Consider the following 25,840-nt stretch of genomic DNA (forward strand, 5'->3'; position numbering starts at 1 on the left):
AAAATGTAAAAAAAAAATGTTTTTTATTTATATATACGGTTTAAACAAATAGGAATAAACCTAAAATAGTTTTTTAGTTTAATTAAAAATTTATACAAAACTGAAATTCAAAATAATAATTGTTTTGTTGTTTGAGGATAAACTTGTCATTTTTAACTTTTTACTATCCAAACCATTCATGCGTAAAAATGAAAGTATAGAATTGGAAATGTGGAAGTTCGCGATGTAAACAAAATTTATTTCGAAGTTGGTTTAAAACTTAGCCATCAAATCAGATTGGGTTCGAATATTTTATCAAGGATGCCGTAGCTGGGCAGACTCATGTTATCATAACTGAAGGATAAGTCAAAGTGCAGTATTTTATAATTTATTTGGTGATTCTTTGTACTAAAATGAGACTGAATACTGTTTGAACTTTATTCGATAGTTAGGTGATTTAATATAAGTTTAAACATGTTTATACTTTTTTAGATAAATTAAGTAAATTTAATTAAAAATGGGAAAGAAAAAGGGTAAAAATCAAGCAAATCAAGATATTGATCAACTTGTGTCCCAAATTGAGGATAAAACCCCTGCTCCGGGTAAAAAAGGAAAGAAAAAGAGGAAGGATGATGACTGGGAAGCTGATGTTGAGACAGAACTTGCTTTGATTGGTGGAGATGCATCCAATGAGAAAAACAACGAAAACATTGAGAAAAAAAATCCTGAGCAAGAAGGAGAATCGGAAACAAAAAAGGGAAAAAAAAAGCAAAAGCGAAAGAAAAATGACGACGATGATTGGGAGAATGAAGTTCAAAGTGAGATTGCTGCGATGACCCTTGACCCTTCACATTCAAATAAAACAAACATTGAACCTTCAAAAGAAAAAGCTTCTGAAACAAACAAATCAGCGAAAGAATCATCACAACCTAATAAAACGGTTTTGGATGAAGACAAAATTGAATCTGTGACCTCTGATTTAACCTCTGAAACTACAGAAACGAGTTCAAAAAAGGGTAAAAAGAAAAAAGGCAAAAAAGAAGTGAAAGAAGATGTGAGAAAAAAGCCAAACAAGGCGATGTTAAAGTTGATGAAAGAAAATCTTCGAAAACAACAAGAAGAGCAGGAGAGATTAGATAAATTGGAAGAAGAAAGGATTAAAAAAGAGGAAGAGATTGAGAGAAAAAGGATTGAAGCTCTGGAACAAGAGAGGCTGAGAAAGGAAAAGAAAAAACAGGACAAAAAAGATCGAATTAAGCAACAAAAGCTCGATGGAACTTATTTAACTCCAGCTCAAAAGGAGTTGAAGAAAAGAAGGGAAGCTTATCGGGAACAACTTCTTAAACAAGGAATCGAACTGCCACAAAAAGTTGAAGGTGAATTTAAAAAACCAAAATATGAAAAAAAGAAGAAAAGAGAAGAAAAACAAGTTGACCAAAAACTTGAAATAAAAGTTGAAGACGAAGAAAGTGTTGAAAATGTTGCCGAGGAGGTTTCATCTCCTGAGGTGAAAGAGCTAGAACACTGGGACAAAGTGAGTTCTAATGGAAACGATGAACCTGTGACTCCTACACCAGTTGCCGTGGTTACTACTCCACCTGTAGCCATGGTAACAAAACCTTTAGCCACTAAATCACAAGTTTCAATAACGGAGACTCCTCAGGAGAGAATGGATCGCAGAAAGAGAGAATTTGAGGAAAAAAGGTCGACTGATGAGCTAAGATCTCCGGTATTATGTGTAATGGGCCATGTTGATACTGGAAAGACTAAAATTTTGGACAAAATTCGGCACAGCAACGTTCAAGATGGGGAAGCTGGGGGAATTACCCAACAAATTGGAGCCACTAATATTCCACTTGATGCCATAAGAGAGCAAACAAAGATGGTGACATCTGTACATTGTGACATCAAAGTGCCCGGTTTGTTGGTGATTGACACCCCGGGCCATGAGTCGTTTTCAAACTTAAGGTCTCGGGGTTCAAGTAATTGTGACATGGCAATTTTGGTGGTTGACATTATGCATGGGCTTGAACCTCAGACCCTGGAGTCGATTAACATGCTACGAAAAAATAAAACCCCTTTTCTGGTTGCACTTAATAAAATTGATCGACTTTATGGCTGGAAAGGTGATTCTAAGGTCGATGTTAAGACAACTGTGATGTCGCAAAAGAAACATGTAAAAGATGAATTTAATGCCAAAGTCAATGGAATTATCGTCCAATTCGCAGAACAATCTTTAAATGTGAAACTTTATTACGAGAATGACGACCCAAAAACATGGATCTCTCTGGTGCCCACCAGTGCACACTCTGGTGATGGAATGGGTAACTTGATGGCATTAGTTGTTCAATTATGCCAGACTATGCTGGCCAAAAGATTATCGTACTCTGACAACTTGCAATGCACAGTCCTAGAAGTAAAAGCAATCCAAGGTTTGGGCACAACCCTCGACGTTATCTTGACAAATGGACGATTAAAATATGGTGATACTATAGTCGTGGCAACCACAGATGGACCAGTTGTGACTCATATAAAAGCATTGTTGATGCCACAACCGCTAAGAGAATTAAGAATAAAGTCTCCTTACGATAAATTCAACGAATTAAAAGCCGCTCAAGGAATTAAAATTCTTGCAAAAGATCTGGATGGAGCACTTGCTGGAACTTCATTGTTGGTGGCTCACCATGAAGATGAAATCCCATTGTTAAAAGCTGAGGTTGAGACCGAGATGAAACAGGCACTTGAGGGCATAAAACTTCAGGAGCGAGGTGTGTTTGTTCAAGCATCAACTTTGGGATCACTAGAGGCGCTGTTAGAGTTTTTAAAACAATCCAAAATCCCATATTCTGGTATCGGTATTGGACCTGTTCATAAACGTGATGTCATAAAAGCCTCTGTTATGCTTGAGCATGACACCCAGTGGGCAGTTATACTTGCCTTTGATGTAAAGATTGAACGTGAAGCCCAAGAGGTTGCCGATAATATGGGAGTTACAATATTTTCGGCCGATATTATTTATCATTTGTTCGACGCTTTTATGAACCATCGAGAAAACTTGAAAAAGTCCAAACAAGAAGAATTTAAGAACATTGCTGTGTTTCCATGCCAGGTTAAAATCCTCCCAAATTGTGTTTTTAAGTCTCGGGACCCAATTGTTGTTGGGGTCAAAATTGAATCGGGGCAACTCAGGGTTGGGACCCCGCTGTGTGTTTTAGGAGGTGAAGAAATTGTCACCGTTGGCGTGGTTACAAGCATAGAATCGAATCACAAACCAGTAGATGTCGCTCGAACCCCACAAGAGGTTTGCATTAAAATTGAAGGGGCTCCAGGGGAAGCCCCTAAAATGGTGGGTCGACACTTTAATGAGGTAGACACTTTATCAAGTAAAATATCTCGAGAATCGATTAATGCTTTAAAGGAGTGGTTTCGAGATGAAATGATGAAGTCTGACTGGCAACTTATTATTGAACTTAAGAAACAATTTGAGATTATTTAGTTTTTGGTGTTTATAAAACTTGTGTAACTTATTTAGGACCAATTGTAATTTCTGGGATTTGAAAAGAAATTGGGTGTTTAATTTGTGCTTAATTTAGTGTGATCACTGGTAATATAGAATGTCCGGGAGTTATTTGTGTGAATTCTTTTTTTTTTTTGCAAATTTTGAAATGATTCTGAAAAATTCCAAGATTTAATGACATGATAATTTGTAATTATGAAATTAATTAACTTTGATATTTAGGTTTTTTATGACACAGCACTTAGGTTTATTATGATGTAAAAGAAGTTAATATGGCATCACAAATAGTAAGCCCAGGAAGCCAACCAATCAGGTTGCTTGAATGGAATATAAAAGAGGGATCGAGCATTAAACATGGAACTATATTAGGGATATACAGAAACATCCAGGATCCATCGAAGGGGCTGGTTACCAAGGAAACACAACTAAGGTCAAAGAGGGTCGGAATTGTTCGCAAAATACTCGTCAACGTTGGACAAGTTGCTACGCCTGGGTAAGGTTTTGATGCTTAGTGGTTAACAGATTGTTTTGTGTTTTTTTAGGTTTTGAAAATGTCTGACTAGTGTTTAACGGACTGATTTACTTTTGTAGATGTCCCCTGATTGAACTGGAGGGATGCTGTCACCCGGTGGTTATGAAAGATATGTGCGCTGAATGTGGCCAGGATCTAAGAAAGTGAGAAAATATTTAAAATAATCACAAAGTTGCAAATAACAAAGTTTTGTTTTAGATTGGAAGCGAAAAAAGAAAATGCAAGAGTTTCGATGATTCCAAACATTCCAGAATTAAGAATAAGCACACAGGTATTAATTTGTTTGCTAAACTACTTCGTGTTCTGCCTGTTGTACTTGGTTAAATAAGTAAGAGTGAGTGCTAACAAATTACAAATTGTCAGAGAGCAGAGGAGCTGGGACTGGAAGATGAGGAAAGACTCCACAAGATGAGGAAGCTCGTTTTATTGGTCGACCTTGACCAGACTTTGATTCACACGTCGCAGAATCCACTTTTTGCAAAATGGTGCAACAACAACAATGAGGTTTGTTGCCTTTACTTGTCATTATTCATCAAAATTTGTAAAATTTACAATTAATGAGTATTCAAACCTTTAGGTTGCAAATTTAAATAATTTTATAGTAAATTATAATTGCCTATTCTAATACACAGGTTTTCAAATTGGTTAATTAATTGTTGTCATTAGCATTTGGCCTTTTTGAATAAATTTGAATTAATGTAAAATTAGGAACTTGTATTCTGCTTTAGTTACAACATTTATCATTCTAAAACAAACAACTCTTTGTGTGGTTTCAACTTAAATTTTTAAACCAACTTTATTTTTAGGATTTTTTTACTTACCAGCTGAGCAAAAACGAGCCAACATTGTTCACCAAACTCCGACCTTTTTGTAGAGAGTTCATTGACCTTTTGTCACCCCTGTTTGAACTGCAGGTCGTAACTTTTGGTTCACGTCAATATGCCCACAAGATAGCAGAGTTTATTGATCCTGAAAAGAAGTATTTTGCAAATCGAATTTTATCGAGAGATGAGTGTGTAAATCCGATGAGAAAGTCAGGAAATTTAAGGTTTTTGAGTTAATTTGCAATACTTATTTTTCGCATTGATGACATCACAAACCCCAATAACCACTTTTGTTTTTATGACATCATAGACCCCAATAATCACTAAAAAAAAATGTTTTTATGACATCATAGCCCCCAATAACCACTAATGTTTTTATGACATCACAAACCGAATAACCACTAATGTTTTTATGACATCACAGACCCCAATAACCACTAATGTTTTTATGACATCGCAAACCCAATAACCACTAATGTTTTTATGACATCACAAACCCCAATAACCACTAATGTTTTTATGACATCACAGACCTTAATAACCACTAATGTTTTTATGACATCACAGACCCCAATAACCACTAATGTTTTTATGACATCACAGACCCCAATAACCACTAATGTTTTTATGACATCACAAACCCCAATAATCACTAATGTTTTTATGACATCACAGACCTTAATAACCACTAATGTTTTTATGACATCACAGACCCCAATAACCACTAATGTTTTTATGACATCACAGACCCCAATAACCACTAATGTTTTTATGACATCACAGACCCCAATAACCACTAATGTTTTTATGACATCACAGACCCAATAACCACTAATGTTTTTATGACATCACAAACCCCAATAACCACTAATGTTTTTATGACATCACAGACCCCAATAACCACTTATGTTTTTATGACATCACAGACCCCAATAACCACTAATGTTTTTATGACATCACAGACCCCAATAACCACTAATGTTTTTATGACATCACAAACCCCAATAACCACTAATGTTTTTATGACATCACAGACCCCAATAACCACCAATGTTTTTATGACATCACAGACCCCAATAACCACTAATGTTTTTATGACATCACAGACCCCAATAACCACTTTTGTTTTTATGACATCACAGACCCCAATAACCACTAATGTTTTTATGACATCACAGACCCCAATAACTACTAATATTTTTATGACATCACAGACCCCAATAACCACTTTTGTTTTTATGACATCACAGACCCCAATAACCACTAATGTTTTTATGACATCACAGACCCCTAATAACCACTAATGTTTTTATCGCAGACACTTGTTTCCATGTGGGGATTCGATGGTTTGCATCATTGACGATCGTTCAGATGTTTGGAACAACATCCCAAACCTAATTCTAGTCAACAAATATTCTTACTTTCCAGGTAGGCTTAATATTCGTATCTTTAACAAAATAGTTAATCAAATTTAATTTAAGGTGCCGGAGATATTAATTCACCCGATAATAAAAATGACAGCGAACAAACTGCTGAATCACAATCCAATAAAAATGCTGAATCACAATCCAATAAAAATGCTGAATCATCAAGAAAACGCAAGTCAACTAGTGACGATGAAATCTCATGCAAAGTTATGAAAGTTGAGAAAGGTTATAATGTCATAATGATGTTTGTAACTAAACGTTTGTAATTTGACGAAACTTTTTAATTTTGTTTAAAACAGATGGGGCAACATTGTCATCTGAAACCACCCAACCAGAACATGATGACGACACTGACCTAAAACAACTTAAAACCACCCAAACTAAAGAACTGAAAATCGCTCAACCGGAAGAACGGGAAATACCTGAACCAGAACAAAATGTCGATGACGATCTTAATATTTCCTCAGATTCAGACTCTTCTAATTCTGGTATTGACAATGACAACAATGCTAGTAACAATGAAAACAATGCTAGTAACAATGACAACAATGCTAGAAACAATGACAACAATGCTAGTAACAATGAAAACAATGCCAGTAACAATTCTAATACTATTAAAAACAATGGTGATATCAATGAAAACAATATCAAAGACAAAGTTAATAATGAAATTAATGGAAATAACAATGAGCATTGTTTGAACAACAATGCAGTAAACAAGCTAAGTAAAACTAATATCTTAAAAGATTTTAAACCCCCAACTGACTACGACGATTACCTCAAATCTTTAAAATCTATTCTGGTTCTCGTTCACTCAACTTATTATGAGGCTTATGACAAATTTGTGAAAAAAACTTTTAGCAACAAGCCTGATCTCCGAGGGGTTATTCCGTTCCTTCGAAGCAAGGTAGTAACTCACTTGTGTAAAAATTAATTTGCATCAAAATAACGTAAAAGTGGTGACCAAATTGTGACTTCCTGTTTTAAGATTTTGTACGGATGCAACGCTGTTCTAACAGCAGTGATTCCAAATAACTGTAAAGGAACCCCACAACAACACAAAGCATATGTTACTCTTGAACAACTAGGCGGCAACATTCAACAAATTGTAAGTCAGTTTCTAATTATTGAGTTTCGTAATAACCATATTAAACATCTACTAGGTGACATCAGAGACAACCCATTTGATTGCGGGAACTAAAGGAACCAGGAAGTACCAGGAAGCCAGCAAATTTAAAAATGTTCACTTTGTTTCACCTGACTGGCTTTGGGCTTGTTCAGAAAGGTAAAATTTGTTACTATTTTTATGACATCACAAAGTTTATATTACTTTATGACATCACAAAGTTTATATTACTATATGACATCACAAAATTTATGTTGTTTTATGACATCACAGATGGGAGAAGATTGATGAAAGGTTATTTCCCATTCCAGAGGTTGGTTGCAAGAGAGGGGAATCACCCACTTTGAGAAAAAAAGGTTTTTGTTTTCATGTGCACATTGTTGGTATAAATGTTGTTTTTATAAAACTGTTGTGATTGTAACAGTTGTTATTTTAGAGAGAACTTACGATAAAACAACGGGAAAATTAATCCGAGAATCTCGAATTCCCACTAGAAGGAAGCAGAGAGACACCCAAATTTACTCATCGTTGACACGTGGGTATTTACTTTTACAAAGCGTTTGATCTTTCTAAGTTAAAAAAATAGTTTTGTTTTTATCAAAATTATGTTGATTTTGAGATCTACCGGACAATCCAAGCTGCGGGTAACCCATGAATAGTGACTAGGGTTGAATTGTCTTGGGTTAAGTTGTCCTCGGGTTGAGTTGTCCTCGGGTTAAGTTGTCCTCGTTTTAAGTTGTACTTTGGTTGAGTTGTACTTTGGTTGAGTTGTCCTCAGGTTAAGTTGTCCTCAAGTTAAGTTGTACTCGGGTTAAGTTGTCCTTGTGTTAAGTTGTACTTTGGTTGAGTTGTACTTGTGTTAAGTTAAGTTGTACTTTGGTTGAGTTGTACTTTGGTTGAGTTGTACTTGTGTTAAGTTAAGTTGTACTTTGGTTGAGTTGTACTCGGGTTAAGTTGTACATTGGTTGAGTTGTCCTCGGGTTAAGTTGTCCTCGTGTTAAGTTGTACTTTGGTTGAGTTGTACTTTGGTTGAGTTGTCCTCAGGTTAAGTTGTCCTCAAGTTAAGTTGTCATCGGGTTAAGTTGTACTCGGGTTAAGTTGTCCTTGTGTTAAGTTGTACTTTGGTTGAGTTGTACTTGTGTTAAGTTAAGTTGTACTTTGGTTGAGTTGTACTCGGGTTAAGTTGTACATTGGTTGAGTTGTCCTCGGGTTAAGTTGTCCTCGTGTTAAGTTGTACTTTGGTTGAGTTGTACTTTGGTTGAGTTGTCCTCAGGTTAAGTTGTCCTCAAGTTAAGTTGTCATCGGGTTAAGTTGTACTCGGGTTAAGTTGTCCTTGTGTTAAGTTGTACTTTGGTTGAGTTGTACTCGGGTTAAGTTGTACATTGGTTGAGTTGTACTCGAGTTAAGTTGTACTTTTGTTGAGTTGTACTCAGGTTAAGTTGTCCTCGTGTTAAGTTGTACTTTGGTTGAGTTGTACTCGGGTTAAGTTGTCCCCGGGTTAAGTTGTCCTCGTGTTAAGTTGTGCTTTGGTGGAGTTGTACTCGGGTTAAGTTGTCCTCGAGTTAAGTTGTACTTTGGTTGAGTTGTACTCGGGTTAAGTTGTCCCCGTGTTAAGTTGTGCTTTGGTGGAGTTGTACTCGGGTTAAGTTGTCCTCGAGTTAAGTTGTACTTTGGTTGAGTTGTACACGGGTTAAGTTGTCCTCGAGTTAAGTTGTACTTTGGTTGATTTGTCCTCGGGTTAAGTTGTCCTCGAGTTAAGTTGTACTTTGGTTGAGTTGTACTCGGATTGAGTTGTCCCCAGGTTAAGTTGTACTTTGGTTGAGTTTTCCTCGGGTTAAGTTTTCCTCGGGTTAAGTTGTCTTCGGGTTAAGTTGTACTCGGGTTGAGTTGTACTCAGGTTAAGATGTTCTCGAGTTAAGTTGTACTTTGGTTGAGTTGTCCTTGGGTGAAGTTGTCCACGGGTTGAGTTGTACTTGGGTTAATTTGTCCTCGAGTTAAGTTGTACTTTGGTTGAGTTGTCCTCGGGTTAAGTTGTCCTCAGGTTAAGTTGTCCTCGAGTTAAGTTGTACTTTGGTTGAGTTGTCCTCGGGTTAAAGTGTCCTTGGATTGAGTTGTCCTCAGGTTGAGTTTAAGTAAAGTTATAATTTTTTTAGATCCTGAGGTGGTTGTACCCATTGCCCTTAGCAACCCTGATCAACCTTCAACATCAAATGGTCCTGTCCGAGAGAGAAAAGCTTCCATGGTTGAGTTGTTCGGTGAATATTGTTTATCTTCAAACGACCTTGAAGATATGGATCGTGAGGTTGATGACCTTTTGTCCGAGGATGAGGAAACGCAGGCAAATAACTTGACAGAAACCCTGCAAATTAATGTTGAGTCATCTTCGTCTTCTGATGACGAGTTTGATCACATGGCAGACTTACTTAACCATGAAATGCATTATGATGACACTGAGGACATGGATGATGTAGACTGAAATAATTATCAGAACATCATTATGATGTCATAAAATGTTTCGGAAATTGATTTTTAGAATGAAACTTACAAGTTGTTGTTCTTGTATTTTTTATAAAAAAATTTGGTCAAATTTTGTTAAAAATCTATTTTGAGTTTTCATTATTTTAATAATGAAATAAAATGTGTCTACCATGTTTTCTCATTTCCTTTTTTATTTGCTTGTGAAAGAATTTGGGTGAGAAACAATTTGAGGATAAACTTATTATCAGCTGGTTGTTACACATGACAGCACAATTTAAAGTTTGTGCAAATAAAATGTTTTCAACCTAGTGGTGAAACAAGCCACCTTTCTGTAAATAGTGTTTTAAAATTTAACTATTTTTATTTTATTATTCCTGAAGGTGTAAGTTAGATTTTCTCACAAAAGTGATTCGCTTTAATGTTGTGAAGATAGTTTAAAACAACCAAAACTGATGATGCTGAAATTTAATGATTTAGCAGATCAATTTATTATTCAAATTTTTTTGTATTTAAACGTGAAGGAATTGCTCGGAATATCCAGAGTTTGCAGAAGGTGGAAGTTGTTAGTTCCAGACAAATGGTTATGGAAAAATGTTTACTTTCCACCCCGAGGAATAAAAAAAACTAGATTCCACCCAATTGTTAGAAGATTTCTTTCACCAACAACTTTGACTTTAAAGATTAAAGGTCGCGGAGCTAACAGAAGAAATTGTTGCACTTTTTCTAATCATATTTTAAAAACAATTTATCTCAAGTGCACCAGTTTATCGACTTTAGTAATTGAACATGAAATGTTAAATGGCATCAGTTTTAAATTATTTCCGGATTCCATTCAAATTCTATCAATGACAAAATGTGAAATTTCTTTGTTTTCTATGCAAGGTTGTGACGGAAAATTTATGAAGTTAAAATCACTGACATTTAATGGTTGTTCTAGTTTGACTACTGAACATTTTGAACTTTTTGGAAAATTAAATTCATTAAAAATATTGAATATTCTTGGAGGTTATCGAATTTCAAAAGAAAGAGGTTATGCCAAAATTCATAAACAGTTTAAAAACTTGGAATCATTTACTTTGACTCATTAGTTGAAATTTTGGTTAAAAATTGTTCATAACCAAGTGTTTTTAGTTTACTTTTTTGTTTATTACCACATTGGATGTGTAAACTGTTTATTCGGGTACTGTAATTTGATTAAAAACCAAATACCGACAATGACACTCTTTTTATTAACCCCAGCCCAAACCCCCTTTTGGCAAATGCCCTTGCACCTTATGAGTTTTATTTTTTTTCTGTGTGGTAAATTTGTTGTCCTTTATGGCCCGTGTGGCTCTGTGTGTTTTCTTTATGGCCTGTGTGGCTCTGTGTGTTTCCTTTATGGCCTGTGTGGCTCTGTGTGTTTCCTTTATGGCCCGTGTGGCTCTGTGTGTTTCCTTTATGGCCTGTGTGGCTCTGTGTGTTTCCTTTATGGCCTGTGTGGCTCTGTGTGTTTCCTTTATGGCCTGTGTGGCTCTGTGTGTTTCCTTTATGGCCTGTGTAGCTTTGTGTGTGATAAGTACGACCGGTTTTTAATGTGATGTTTTTGGGGATGTGTAGGAATCTCATGCAAGTAATATGACCACAAAAGGACTAAGCTCAAATTACCAGATTAAAGTTTTTTTAGGAATAATACTCATGACGTAAAGTGACCCTATACTTAATATAACCTCTTAGATAATAATATAATATACCGATTTTGATGATTTGACAAATAGATGTATGAAGAACAAATACCATATCGGAATAAAATCTGGTTTTCAGTATTAATTTTAAAAGATTAAGATCGTAATCGACAGAATAGAATCACAACCGACGGAATAAGATCACAACCGACAGAATAAATTAGCAATCGACGGAATAAAATCACGACCGACGAAATAAGATCACAATCGACGGAATAAGATCACAACCGACAGAATAAGATCGCAATCAACGGAATAAGATCACAACCGACAGAATAAGATCGCAATCAACGGAATAAGATCACAACCGAGGGAATAAGATCGCGATCGACGGAATAAGATCTAAACCGACGGAATAAGATCACAACCGACAGAATAAGATCACAATCGACGGAATAAGATCGCAATCAACGGAATAAGATCACGACCGACGGAATAATATCACAATCGACGGAATAAGATCACAATCGACGGAATAAGATCACAATCGACGGAATAAGATCACAACCGACGGAATAAGATCGCAATCGACGGAATAAGGTCATAACCGACAACTAATATTACTTTTGAAAATAAAGGGCGTTTCCCAGAAGAGGGTTTGGGTAAGGGGTTAATAAAAATTGTCTTATTAAGTATTTGGTTTTAAATTAACAGACAGTAATCTTATATAAACAGCCAATGCGATTTTCGCGTTTTTTATATTTTTTTTAAATTGTAAACTTATTTCTTCGATTGAGATTTTATTCCATCGCTTGTGATCTTGTTCCGTCGGTTGTGATCTTATTCCATCGGTTGAGATCTTATTCCGTCGATTGTGACCTTATTCCGTCGGTTGAGATCTTATTCCGTCAGTTGCGATCTTATTCCCTTGGTTGCGATCTTATTCCGTCGATTGTGATCTTATTTCGTTGGTTGCGATCTTATTCCGTCGATTGTGATTCTATTCCGTTGGTTGTAATCTTTTTCCGCCGGTTGCGATCTTATTCCGTCGGTTGCGATCTTATTCCGTCGGTTGTGATTTTACAGCCAACTTGAGATAAGTCTGATAGGAGAATCTTATAGCAGTTTTTATTTAAATAAGTTTAATATTATTTTCACTATGGAAGCAATTGCTACTATGATGCTATTCTGTCAAAGTTTTTATTCATTTGAGTTGATATAAATACGTTAGTTGTTGTGATACCATTCTTGTAATGATTTTGTTACTGGCTTTATCTAATTACGGTAAATGAAATTTTTTTCCTAAAATATCCAAATCCGTTTATGATCTTATTGATGGCATCCATGTTTTTTTATAAAACTATATTTTTTTATTAAAAATTATATTTAAATGTTTTTGTTTAATTTTATTAAAAATGAATAATTGAATGTATAGTCAAAAGCTTTAAACACTTTTTAAAAACAAACAAAAAAGCTGACTTGGTGATATCATGGCAATTTAGAGTAGAATGGCATAAAACATGTTATTTTTTATTAAGTGAGGATAAAGCTTACAAGTTAATACTATTTAGAAATTTTTGCGTTGATGTATTAATTTTTGGAAACACTGTTTTCCGCCTTTGTTACTTTTTTGGAAGTACTTTTTTCGGTTTTTCACGGATTCGGAATTAGATAGGTTTGGAGGTATTAGGCTGATAGAAATATGAGCCATATTTTTGTTTTAATAATGGAAATGTTGTTGTTAGGAATATATCGTGAGGACCTAGTAAAATAAAAACTCGTGTAAATAAACTACATAGATACTGAAATAAATATAAATTTTATAGCGGATTAGCATCTGCAACGTCATCTTATTTCCTTGTTTCATTTCCGACGGTTCAGTAAGTTGGTTTATTTATTATGGTTTGCTTTAAAGCCTGCCAGAATACGAAATATTTTTTTTTAGTTAAAGTTAATATTAGTTAAGTCTGTTATGGCTAGATGGGAACCTTTTTTACTAACTTTATGACAGAATAAAGTACTGTCAGCGGGTAGTACTAAAATACGGGATACGAAAGGTTGCGGAGTGCGGGAAAAAATGTAAACCTTAACAAAAAGACGCTGAATGCAGAAAAGGACGGGATTTTTATACCCTTCCCCAATCTTCCCTTGCACTTTATAGTAGTTTTAGCATCATTCTATTCATTTCTATGCTTTTAAAATTAATCCCACATTATCCCTAAGACCTTGAGGTAAATACTGTATTTATTCCGCAGTAAAGTACAAAAATGCCGTTCCATCCCGCATTCTGCGAATTTTTATTAACGTTTACATACGGTCCCGCACTATCTCGCATCCCGGACTTTAGTATAGTCCCTGTCAGCCAGTCTGGAAAGTAGGGCAGCGTGCATGCACGAGATTTTTTTCAGTAAAAAAAGTTCACGCCTGGAATTAGCGTTTTGCACGCTTGGTGTCTTAAAAAAATGTGCACGCGCAGTACTGATGCCTTAAACACGATAACATATATCACGCGTAGATCGGAAATTTTAGTACGCGTGCACGCGCGGTCACGCATTTTTTTATGCTTGCACGCATGAGATCTCGTCGAAAACTGCCCTATTTTCCAGACTGTAACTGTTAAAATACTTTAAGATTATGGCCAATAGCTACTTTGTCTTTAATTAAACGTTTTTTTATTCTGGAGCTTTATTAGCGTTGTCTTTTTGGTTTCTAAATGCGGGAAAGGACAGAATTTTCGAGCGTTATTGATGTCGTCGACAAAGTTTATAAAATGAGGAAAAGGCAGAATTTTTAAAACCTTACCGTAATCTTTTTTTGTACATTTTGCCCTTTTCCGCATTCATTTAAGTATTGCTTGTTTAAACCGGCGATGACGCTAATAGAGCTTTCATAATTTGTTCCCTGTATACATTGGTCATATTTATTTTAAAACTGTATTTTATTTTATATGCTTGTACAAATGATTTTAAATCATTCTTTCTATAAGGTAGTTATTAAACTTAAAATCATAGTAATCCTTATATATAACACCTAACTAATTAAAAAAAAACAATTTTACTCTGTAACTCAATTAACGTTCTGTTTTGTTGAAGTTTTTTTTTATGTCTTGTTTTTTTCCCATGACTATTTTTACCAATTTAGTTGATTTTTAAACAGAAGTTTTTATTTTTTATTTATTAGTTTACACTTTTTAAGCCTTATTACACACTGTTAAAATGATTGAAGGGTATTCCCCCATTGTGCAAGCTTTACAAGGAACTCTTTTTACTTGGTTTCTTACTGCTCTCGGAGCTTCGGTTGTTTTTGTATTTGATTCCGGACACCGGAGGTTGCTAGATGGCAGTCTTGGGTTTGCAGCTGGGGTTATGCTAGCGGCTTCTTATTGGTCACTTCTCGACCCTGCAATTTCTTTAGCTATAGAATCTGGTTACTATGGCAACCATTATTATTTCCCAGTTGCTATTGGTTTTGCTTTAGGGCCATTATTTGTATTTTTTGCTGATGTTATGCTTCAAAGACTTGGGACCCCGACCAATGTTGTTGCAGCGATGACAAAAGTTAAATCCGAATCAGAAAACTTTCGGTCTTCGGAAGATTTTGAAAGCGCTACTGTGTTAAAACGAAGAAAAGCCAAGTTACCCCAAGAAAGAAACGGAAACGTTGGGGAAACTGAGGTTGAGCAAGAGAAGTTGTTGTCATGGAAACGTATTTTGTTGTTAATTTTGGCCATTACAGTTCATAACATTCCAGAAGGACTTGCTGTTGGGGTGGCGTTTGGGGCTTTAGGGAAATCACCTCATGCTACATTTCAAGGAGCTCGGAACTTGGCATTTGGAATTGGAATCCAAAACTTCCCGGAGGGATTGGCTGTAAGTTTACCACTACGGGGCGCTGGAGTTGGGGTTTGGACAAGTTTTTGGTATGGACAACTTAGCGGCATGGTTGAACCCATTGCTGGGGTATTGGGGGCTATCGTTGTGGGAATTGCCGAGCCCCTTTTACCTTATGCTCTGTCATTTGCAGCAGGAGCAATGGTCTGGGTTGTCAACGATGACATCATACCTGAATCGCAATGTCATGGCAACGGAAAGTTAGCCTCAACGATGTCTATAGTTGGGTTTATTGTCATGATGGTTCTCGATGTGACCTTGGGTTGACATTTGCCCAATTAAGCATGATTTAATGGTGCTAGTTTTGTAGCTTATTAGTACACGAGTTTTACTTCAACTTTATTGCTGTTTAGTATTACACTGCAATGTTACAATTTGATTCAAATGTTACACATTACATAGATTTACATTTGTGCAATATTTAAACTTTTAAATTTTAGTCAAAATTATTTATTACAGATTTGTGAACTTTTTAATAATTACTAAAATTAATTTTTTTAAAACTTTGATTTTGGAAACACTAGAAAGTTTGACCCCTGGATATGGAAAGTTTGACCCCTGGAGTTCAAAGTTCAAATTTAAAAGAAATAAATTGTGTGCTTCACTGGTTTCAAACATGGTCACCACGACAACGACAGAGTTTTCTTGAAGATCTTATACAAAAAGCTCTACCTAATAAGGTTGGATTTTTTTATTTTTTTTTATTTTTTTTTTATTCTTTAAATTTCTATTTTTTAAGGTTGAGTTTTTACTGGATTCGTTGTCCAACTTAAACATGAACAATCAAGCTCCATCCATATTTGAATGTCAACTCCGGTTGTTTGGACAATGGTTCGAATCATGGTCCACACAAGCAAGAAACTTTATGGTTGATCGACTTGAGTCATGTGATCCAGTATTCGTTGAACGATTTTATTCTGGAATTCGATCAAGCACGACCACTTTATAATAATCGCTCAAACATGAAACAATTTATTTTTTTATAATGTTGCAATTTTTTTAAATTTATTATAATTATTTATTAACGTTATTTTTTAAAAGATGATTTAGAATTAGGAATAAAAATGAAATTTTGTGAAACTCTTTTTGCCAAACCTTCGCATGAAGCTTTAATAAAACTTCAAGATCATGAAATCAAACTTTTGGAGGTATTTGTGTTCTTAAAATTTGAAGATTATTATAAAGGCAATGTTAAACCTATAACTTTTTTGTTCTGACGCAATGTCAATATTATTTTTAACTTGTGCAACTTAAGACTGGGTTGGGGTCAATCATATCTTAGACATGCATAACTTAGGAATGGTTTAAAATTGGTGCAATACCATTTAAAATATTTTTCAAACTTGTTTGGTTTTATTTTAGAATAATTTAAATTGTCATTTAGGTAATGAAGAAAACAATCGGCCAACGAATTAAATATGATCGAGAATACTCAAATAACTTGACTCAGCTCGCTCTAATGGGACAAAAAGTTGAACAACCACCTTATGAGAGTCAAGTATACAATGTAAGTAAATATGTTACGTTTGAATTAACTGTTATTGCAAAAATTGTTTATTTTGTGTTAACTTTAAAGAAAAAGAAAAACGTATATGAGACAAAATTGTTATAGTTAACGAAATTACCATATTAAATGATCAATTTACTTTTATCAAAGCTAATTTTGTTGTCAACCACCACCTATAAGTTTAATAAGTAACATGTTACTTACATATGCCCAAAACCGTACTTTTACTGAAAAAATTAATGTTTGTAAAAAAACTTTACCCAGGTATTAGCAAAATATTTGTAAAATGTGATTTTAAAAACTGATTTATGGTAATAAAAATGAATAAGTAGTGAAATGCAGTAGCAATGTTGTTTAAGTAACTGTATACAAAGTTAATGTGGTAACATGTGAATAAAATTTAATATGATTTCATTATTTAGACATGGAAGGAAATATTGTATGAAATTTCGCAAGTTGCCCAAACTATGAAAAAAAATTGCGACAATCTTCAAAACTCAACTTTTGACAAACTTAATTCGTTAATTAAAAACAAAATTAACATGAAAAAAACTTTTGCAGACAACCGAGATAGAATAGATAACAATTTAGTAAAGGTATGTTAAATTTATTCCATGTATACTGGCTGTAACTATAGTGTGAAAGATTTTGTGTTATATATTGTTTATATTGTTCTTAAATGCAAAGACCCGACAATTTTTATTCAGGTAATTCATACAGAGTTGAACAAAAAACAAGGAAATTACGAAAAGTTAGAGAGCGAAGTAGCACAAGCTCATAAATTGTATGATCAAGCAACTGAGAAAGGTTTTATTTTGGTGGTTGAATGTTGGTGGTTAATCAAATCATGAACTTTGAGGTAAACTGTTAACTCTTTGTGTTTAGGGAAACTGACAGCAATCGAAAAAGCTCAGGATAAGTACAGGAAAACAACGATGAAGTTTCACCATGCACACAATGACTATGTGTTACAAGTCATCCAGGCTCAAACTCACCAAGAATTTTACAGGTTTTGTACTTCTTGTAGTTTGTATTTTATTTCAAGTTATATTAAAATGTTTATGAAATGTTTAGAACCAGCATTTTGCCTGAGCTTTTAGGCGGACTTCAGGATATGGAAAATCAATATATTATATCTATGTAAGTTGCATTATATCTATGTAAGTTATATTATACCTTTGTAAGTTATATTATACCTATGTAAGTTATATTATATCTATGTAAGTTATATTATATCTATGTAAGTTATATTATATCTATGTAGAATATATTATATCTATGTAAAAATAGAACTGTTCATTCTTTTCACAGAAAGGAAGTGCTATCTGAATATCTAAACTTTACTTCCCCATGTAACGACATTTATGTTGGTAGTCACAAGGGGGCAGAAGACACAATGAGAACCATAAATGAGCTGTCTGAGTATGACCACTTTGTCAAAATTAACAGGTATGATTTCACAATCAAGTGTAGTTGTAAATGCTATTTTATATAAGTGTATTAGTAACAACACTACAAGTTTTTTATGGTAACAGAACACCTTTGGAACCTGCTGTTTCTGTGACCTTTTCACCTTTACAAGGAGAGGGGTCAGTCTTGGCACAGGGTCAAGTTTCTTTAAATTCTCTGAGCCTACAAGGAGTGGAGCATTTGTAAGTTTTGTTTATTGTTGGCAGAATGTCATTGCAAGTAACACACTTGACCTTGATTGTAGGTCACACAGCTTCCAGGATGATATAGAGGTTATTCAAGGTCGAGTGGAGGATCATAACAGTGAACTTGTCACTCTCGAACAAGAGTTTGGGCAATTTGCTCAAAATATTGACAATCTTTCGTGAGTGTCGCTTGTTATCTGTATGCATGGTAGAACAATTAGCATGCATGTTACTTTTACAAAAAAAAACAGTTGGTATTACAAATTGACCATCTTTTGTTTAGAAATTAACCAGTTGGTGTCACAAATTAACCATTTTTTTGCATATTAACCAGTTTGTTCACAAATTAACCCTTTTATTTTTTGTTGCATGTTTCTTAAAAGGCGCTTCTTTACAGCTGAAGATATTGGGTAAAATTTTGAGGTCTTTTACTTTTTAATGTTGCATGTTTTTACTGTGTATTCATAATATTTAAAATTTTAAAGGTTTTTGCAGGTTGCTTTATTTGTTTTTCGTTTAGCTTGATGGCAAAGCAGCAAGAACTGTCTTCCACTAAGTTGAAGTTAGTTGAAGAACAACTTGAATTAGGCAAACATGAAAACGCCTACCAGCAACTTAAATATGTCCTCGACCAGTTAGGAAACAACGTTCCAGCCCCGGGTCTTGACCTTCCGGAATTAGATGCAGTATCAACAACTTCTAGTTCAGATACGAAAAGCCCACTGGATGTTAAAGTAAGTACTTTTTCTGTTGGAAAGTGGGCACTTTTAACACAATTGTTTTGTTTCAGAACATATTTAGCTTTAGGAAATTAAAGATCAAATTTATAAAACCAGGAACAAAATCGAGTGAAAGTGGGCCAGAGGTGAGATAGTTGTTCAAGTTATTTAATATATTTTACAAAGCTACGTTCAATGTTTAGTTGTATGACATAAAAAAGTCAATCAGAGAACAGATTTGGTTTCATGGAACAATCCCTCGGGGTGAAGCATGTCAGCTTCTTGTTAACGAAGGAGATTTTCTTTTAAGGGAAAGTACTAACTCTCCGGGTGAGTTGGTTTTATCTGCTAAGAGTGGGGGTCAGGTTCGTCATTTCAAACTCCAGGCTTCAGAAAGTGTAAGTATTATCTCATATTAAAAGCAAAATATCTCGATTAACTTTAAATTTTTAAACCAAGGGTTACAAGTTTGAAGACAAAAGTTTTTCATCGATAGTGGAGTTAGTTCAATATCATCACACCAAAAAGGTTCCTTTGTCCACCAAAACAAATTGTTGTTTGGAGTCCCCAATATGCAAGGTTTGTTGTTTTGGGTTTATATACTTTTATATATTTAATATTGTTATTATTAGGATAAATGGCAATTAACTCACGATGATGTTGAGATTCATGATAAATTGGGAAATGGAAATTTTGGTGAGGTTCATCGAGGATTATTACGAACCACTAATGAATGGGTTGCAGTAAAAACTTGCAGGGATAACGTTGATTCAAACACGAGGGACAAGTTCCTTGCAGAAGCAAGGTTTGACTTTCAAAGTGTTGTTCTTGTTTGTTTTATTGTTGTGCTATGGCTTAAATTTCATGCAACTTAAAGTCATAAAAATTGTTTTTCATTTAAAACTGCTTCGGTTTAGAATTCTGAAGGGGTATGATCATCCTAACATAGTGCGATTAATGGGCGTTTGCACGGACAGACAACCAATCTACATTGTTATGGAGCTTGTAACAGGTAAAGTAACATTATACATCCCATTTTATACAGACTATATTGTGTATATATTAGGGGGAGATTTGGGCCAGCATCTTAAAGGAAGAGAATTTGACACCAGAACTTTGGTGAGGATGTGTAGAGACGCCTGTGCGGGTCTTAGTTATTTGGAGGAAAAGAAATGTATTCACAGGTAATTTTGTTTATATTTTTTAAACTTAAAAAGGTTTTCACTGTCCATTTTGTGCAGGGATGTGGCTGCTCGCAATTGTTTAGTTACAGAAGAGTCTGTCGTTAAGATAACAGATTTTGGGATGTCCAGAGAGGAGGAAGATGGCGTTTACTCAGTCAACGGAAACATGAAATCGATTCCAATGAAGTGGACTGCACCTGAGTCCATGAATTATGGAAGATTTACCTCGATGAGTGATGTTTGGAGTTTTGGGGTATTATCCTGGGAGGTTTTTAGTTTAGGGGCTTCACCCTATCCAAATATGACAAATCAACAAGCCAGAGATCAAGTCGAAAATGGTAAAAGTTAACTTTATTAATTTCTATAGAAAATACGAACATGCTAACACTGCTGGAACATTTTCTTTGTAGGTTTTCGAATGTCATGTCCAAGGTTGTGCCCTCACCAATACTACAATGATGTAATGATGCGATGTTGGGATTATGATGAAAACAGGAGACCGCACTTTAGTAGTCATCTTAAGACCATCAACAGCATACTTAAAACAATGTAAAAACCAATCATTCTATTAATTGTTGATGCTAGACAATATGTCCGCTGTAAAGTTTTTATATTCTGTAATCATATTATGCAGTTTTTGTATTTTAATCAAGTTTCTTAATTGCACTTTTTTATATGTTGTGTCACTGTAGTAATTTGTTACGAGTTGTTTGTGCTTATAATGCAGTCCACTGAAAAATGATTTATTGTTTTAAAAGTTTTATATTGCGATTAAATTCGTTGTCCCTGTTGACCGTTTCGATTGTTGGTTACAAGCTAGTCAAAATCATAAACCTCAACATTTAACTGTCTCAAAAATGGTGTAAATAGATTAACTTATAACAAGATAACAATATTTTTGATTGTTACGTGGCGATCTTTATATTTTTAAACCAGTAATCGAGGATAACCAATACAATTTAATTTTTTTATTATTTAAAATAAGGTCACTCGCATTTCTGCTACAACTTTTGCTCATGTGAGACTTGAGTTTTTTCAAATTATTAGAAATTGAAATATATGAATTTGCGTACAATTTAACAAACAAATATAGTTTGTCATTTTTATATTAAAAAAGGTTAACTCAACCATCTGAACAGTGTAGAAAACAATTCAAAGCTTTAATCTCGGAGCGTCGCCCGCCGGTTCAAACGGGTAGTACTAAAATGAATGCGGAATGTAGGGTAAGATAATAAAAAGTCTGTCCTTTCCGCATTTTATAAACTTAGCGGACGATGCTCCAAATTTGCAAGGGAAGATTAGGGTAAGGTACAAAAATTTCGCCATTTTTTGCATTCATAGCCCTGGCAGGTCGACTCTAACTAAGAGCTCTGTTAATTTAAACAAAGTGTCGACTTGTTGCCCTAATTGGGTTAAAAGTCGCTTTAAGAGTTTGACAGTCTGACACTAGATTTATTTCATAAATATATTGTTAAATTTTAGCTAGCTGGCTATGCTTGACAATTAGCAAATTGTGCTTTTTTGTGTTTAAACAACAATTTGTTAGACTGACAGCGATTTAAGCTATTTATTTTGTTTGTTATTTCCTTTAGAAACAAAAATATTTTGTCAGATGGTTACATTAAAAAAGCTGTTATTTGTTTTAAGTATTACAATATATATTACAGTAGCTAGTCACTTTGACCTGCAAACGCCTCGTTTAAGAATCTTTAAAATCTCAGAAGAACCCAGAGGAGGGAAAATCAGCATTTTTAGATGGTAATAATTTGTTTTATAGAATTGGACTGATAGAAAGACTAAAAGTTATATACTGTGATTATTTGAAATAACAATTGTATAAAGTAGTTTGTAAATATTTGGGATAATTATTGTTTATAGTAAGGAATACTGCACAAACAACTATAAATGTAATTCGGCACTGTGTGGGACAAGAAGCTTACACAATTTTGTATGTTGAGGTAACATGATCATCATCTTGTTTTTTTTTTCTTATTACAGATTTGCCATTGCTTAGAACATCTTTTAACTTCAGAGTTTTCAGACACTTACCCCTATGAGGCGATAACAGTCAAGTTTTCAACCCCATGTTTTCACACCAATGTTGATGCCCAGAAAATTTTTGACTTGTAACTCTTAAAGAAAAGTGGCGGCATTGTACGAGGTTCAAACAATAGTCTTTACAATCCATCTGTTCTATCCTGTGAGTTGTGTTTTTCTTAAACTATTTCTATTCATGTTTAAGGCCCAATAATGACAACTTCTTAAACGTACAAGCTACTTGTGCATGTTAGGCATTTCTACTTTATCTTAAAACCATTTTATTTTATTTTTAGAATCTAATATTGACAATTCCTTAAACAAGCTACTAATGCATGTTAAGCATTTATACTTTATCTTAAAACCATTTTATTTGGGGTTAAGAACCCAATAGTGACAACCCCCTTAATATACGATCTACTTATTTATGTTAAACATTTTTACTTTATCTTAACAACATTATATTTCATCTTTAGAACCCAATAATGACAACCAGCTTAAACAAGCTATGCTAGCGTGTTAAACATCACTACTTTATGTTTTCAGAATCAGACTTTTGTGAGTGATATCTACAACAGCAACGCTGCTCGCCACTTAGTACTGCTGACTCACTTTCACTGGACGAGTCGTGGCTTTATTTAAAACTTATCAATTTTTGCTTTGCGAAACCTGGTTCGGAAATATTGCTTAAAACTCTGGAGTTTACCTTACAATATTCTGCAAATGAAGTTCTCGAGACTATATATTTTTACGGGAACACTGGAAGTGTAGTTCAAGGTTATGGCGAGCCTTGTGACCTTTGGAGTTTAGAGGGTGATATTGGTAAGTTTGTGAAAATATATATATTTTCATGTGTAAGTTAGTTTAATAACTAAGCTTGAATTGATGGAAGGTTCATGTGTAAGTTAGTTTAATAACTAAGCTTGAATTGATGGAAGGTTCATGTGTAAGTTAGTTTAATAACTAAGCTTGAATTGATGGAAGGTTCATGTGTAAGTTAGTTTAATAACTAAGCTTGAATTGATGGAAGGTTCATGTGTAAGTTAGTTTAATAACTAAGCTTGAATTGATGGAAGGTCCATGTGTAAGTTAGTTTAATAACTAAGCTTGAATTGATGGAAGGTTCATGTGTAAGTTAGTTTAATAACTAAGCTTGAATTGATGGAAGGTTCATGTGTAAGTTAGTTTAATAACTAAGCTTGAATTGATGGAAGGTTTATGTGTAAGTTAGTTTAATAACTAAGCTTGAATTGATGGAAGGTTTATGTGTAAGTTAGTTTAATAACTAAGCTTGAATTGATGGAAGGTCCATGTGTAAGTTAGTTTAATAACTAAGCTTGAATTGATGGAAGGTTCACGTGTAAGTTAGTTTAATAACTAAGCTTGAATTGATGGAAGGTTTATGTGTAAGTTAGTTTAATAACTAAGCTTGAATTGATGGAAGGTTCATGTGTAAGTTAGTTTAATAACTAAGCTTGAATTGATGGAAGGTTCATGTGTAAGTTAGTTTAATAACTAAGCTTGAATTGATGGAAGGTTCATGTGTAAGTTAGTTTAATAACTAAGCTTGAATTGATGGAAGGTTTATGTGTAAGTTAGTTTAATAACCAAGCTTGAATTGATGGAAGGTTAAAAATGTTTTAAACCTACACACTGGTTTTAAATTCGAATCTCTATTAGCTTGGTCCGCAGGTTGAAACAAGTAGTCCTAAAACAAATGCAGAAAGGGCAGAATGTACATAAAAAGATTGGGGTATGGTTATAAAAACTCCGCAATTTTTTTCACATTTTTATGAACCGGCAAACAATGCTAATAGAGCTCCTAAACTTCTACTGGATATTTGTCATTTTTATCTGTCTTTACTTAATTTATCTTATTTATTCTAAATTCCTACTCACAGGTTCTCTGACGATTGCCTTATAAAAAAGGCTGAAGCTTGAATACTCATTTTATTCTGGTAAAAATTGGGAGGATGTCCACATGTTTCTTCCTTTAGTCCCCAGGACCCAGGTTACTCAACCTTATTTTTTGTGACCCTGACAGATTTATAGCTTGCAACTTAGGTAGGCTTCTTGCATTTTTTGTGTTTACCTTTGATTTCTACATTGTGTTGCTAAGTTCTTTTATACAACTTAATATATCTGTTATTTATAAAATTTGTCATATAAAAGCTTTTTATTTCAAGGACGGTTTCAAACTATCTTCCGTGACGAATGTATGCACTTTGTAGAAGTGGGAATAGAACTCGAAAACATGCTTGGTGTCTGACACTGAAAAGCTGAACAAGACTAGGTAATTAAGTTATTTTTTGTTAGGTTTTGCAACAATTTTTTTCTAAGTCTTTTAAAAGTATTAGGCACCATAAATGGCATGATAATTATATACAGGGTGTAAGGGGAAAATTGGAATAGCTGTGGGCACGGTCCACCATTGATCATCATCACTTGTGTGATGTAATAATACCTTAGAACTGGGCTTCTTTACCTTAGTCTTTATCTGACCTATGTTGACTTTTTTACTATAGTCTCTATAACCCAGTTCGTTTTACAGAATAATTAATTTACTGACTTGTGTTAAACATTTGTAATTTCAGTTAAAATTATTTTAATTTATGTTTAGAGTGTCGCCTTATTCATTTTTCTTCGGTGACAAATGTTTCCATTGCACCACAAAGAAACAGAAACAGAACCAAAAGGCATAGCTCATTGTCTAACACCACCTTTTAAATAACCCAGACCATTCAAAACATCCCTGATCTTTTATTTCTAAGCCAACCAACTTGCTGGAGTCTTATGCTTGTAACAAACCTTTTGCAACTACACCGACTGTATTTAAGTAAAACCTTACACTAAGTCACCTTTGCAGTTTAAAATGCAAGTAAATAAAATCAAAAAATCTGTTTCGAAGAATCAAAAGAAATGATAAAAATTGTAACAATAAATATAAGCAAAGATTTTATGAACTTGGCGAACGACGCTAATAGAGCTTCTTAAATTTTACTGGATACTTGTCAGTTTTTATTACTAATTCTTTGAAGCGGGATATTTATATTCAACTTAAACAACAATTCTCTTTTTATAGGTTCTAACCACTCCAAGGTCATTTAATAAAACCCCTTAATCATGTAAGCTACTAATTTTTGTGTCTGATTTTTTCTTTTAGTACGCCATGTTGAATGGACAATCTTCGGACATTGGGTCAGGGTATGAGATTGACAAGAGTCATGGCTTTGATTTAGAAGGACTTAAACTAGTTGCCTGCATGGGTCAGTGGTCTTTATATTAAGTAAAGAACAAAGTTAAA

At 34.3% G+C, this 25,840-nt stretch overlaps 5 protein-coding genes across 6 annotated transcripts; all 5 read left to right on the top strand.

The window, feature by feature from the left end:
- Nucleotides 1–477: 477 nt before the first annotated feature.
- On the top strand, nt 478–3,606 carry LOC145758877 (eukaryotic translation initiation factor 5B-like). The gene has a single exon (XM_082572563.1). It carries the CDS (start codon nt 497–499, stop codon nt 3,473–3,475), a length of 2,979 nt encoding a protein of 992 aa, XP_082428689.1. The 5' UTR covers nt 478–496; the 3' UTR covers nt 3,476–3,606.
- Nucleotides 3,607–3,724: 118 nt separating this feature from the next.
- On the top strand, nt 3,725–10,056 carry LOC145758878 (RNA polymerase II subunit A C-terminal domain phosphatase-like). Its single transcript, XM_082572564.1, has 13 exons — nt 3,725–3,989; nt 4,088–4,171; nt 4,227–4,299; nt 4,392–4,532; nt 4,835–5,076; nt 6,171–6,280; nt 6,334–6,504; nt 6,579–7,186; nt 7,268–7,387; nt 7,443–7,564; nt 7,679–7,761; nt 7,842–7,940; nt 9,559–10,056. The coding sequence occupies exons 1-13, from the start codon at nt 3,769–3,771 to the stop codon at nt 9,879–9,881; spliced, it is 2,397 nt and encodes a 798-aa protein (XP_082428690.1). The 5' UTR covers nt 3,725–3,768; the 3' UTR covers nt 9,882–10,056.
- A 3,309-nt stretch (nt 10,057–13,365) lies between these two features.
- On the top strand, nt 13,366–15,904 carry LOC145758884 (zinc transporter ZIP11-like). Its single transcript, XM_082572572.1, has one exon. It carries the CDS (start codon nt 14,760–14,762, stop codon nt 15,699–15,701), a length of 942 nt encoding a protein of 313 aa, XP_082428698.1. The 5' UTR covers nt 13,366–14,759; the 3' UTR covers nt 15,702–15,904.
- LOC145758885 (uncharacterized protein C14orf119-like) lies at nt 15,898–16,383 on the top strand. The gene is made up of 2 exons (XM_082572573.1): nt 15,898–16,114; nt 16,174–16,383. The coding sequence occupies exons 1-2, from the start codon at nt 15,977–15,979 to the stop codon at nt 16,381–16,383; spliced, it is 348 nt and encodes a 115-aa protein (XP_082428699.1). The 5' UTR covers nt 15,898–15,976.
- Nucleotides 16,384–16,446: 63 nt separating this feature from the next.
- Nucleotides 16,447–21,495, top strand: LOC145758883 (tyrosine-protein kinase Fer-like). Of its 2 annotated transcripts, XM_082572571.1 has the most exons (18): nt 16,447–16,582; nt 16,819–16,941; nt 17,364–17,537; nt 17,649–17,748; nt 17,827–17,950; nt 18,016–18,081; nt 18,253–18,390; nt 18,477–18,593; nt 18,656–18,775; nt 19,117–19,330; nt 19,387–19,461; nt 19,519–19,713; nt 19,775–19,894; nt 19,948–20,120; nt 20,233–20,327; nt 20,382–20,499; nt 20,557–20,837; nt 20,910–21,495. In XM_082572571.1, the coding sequence occupies exons 1-18, from the start codon at nt 16,499–16,501 to the stop codon at nt 21,050–21,052; spliced, it is 2,460 nt and encodes an 819-aa protein (XP_082428697.1). In that variant the 5' UTR covers nt 16,447–16,498; the 3' UTR covers nt 21,053–21,495. The 2 variants fall into 2 exon arrangements, with proteins under 2 accessions (XP_082428697.1, XP_082428696.1); XM_082572570.1 differs by having other exon boundaries at nt 20,233–20,499.
- The last annotated feature ends 4,345 nt before the right edge of the window (nt 21,496–25,840 follow it).

This window comes from Corella eumyota, chromosome 7 (genome assembly GCF_963082875.1).
Source record: "Corella eumyota chromosome 7, kaCorEumy4.1, whole genome shotgun sequence".
Lineage (NCBI taxonomy): Eukaryota > Metazoa > Chordata > Ascidiacea > Phlebobranchia > Corellidae > Corella > Corella eumyota.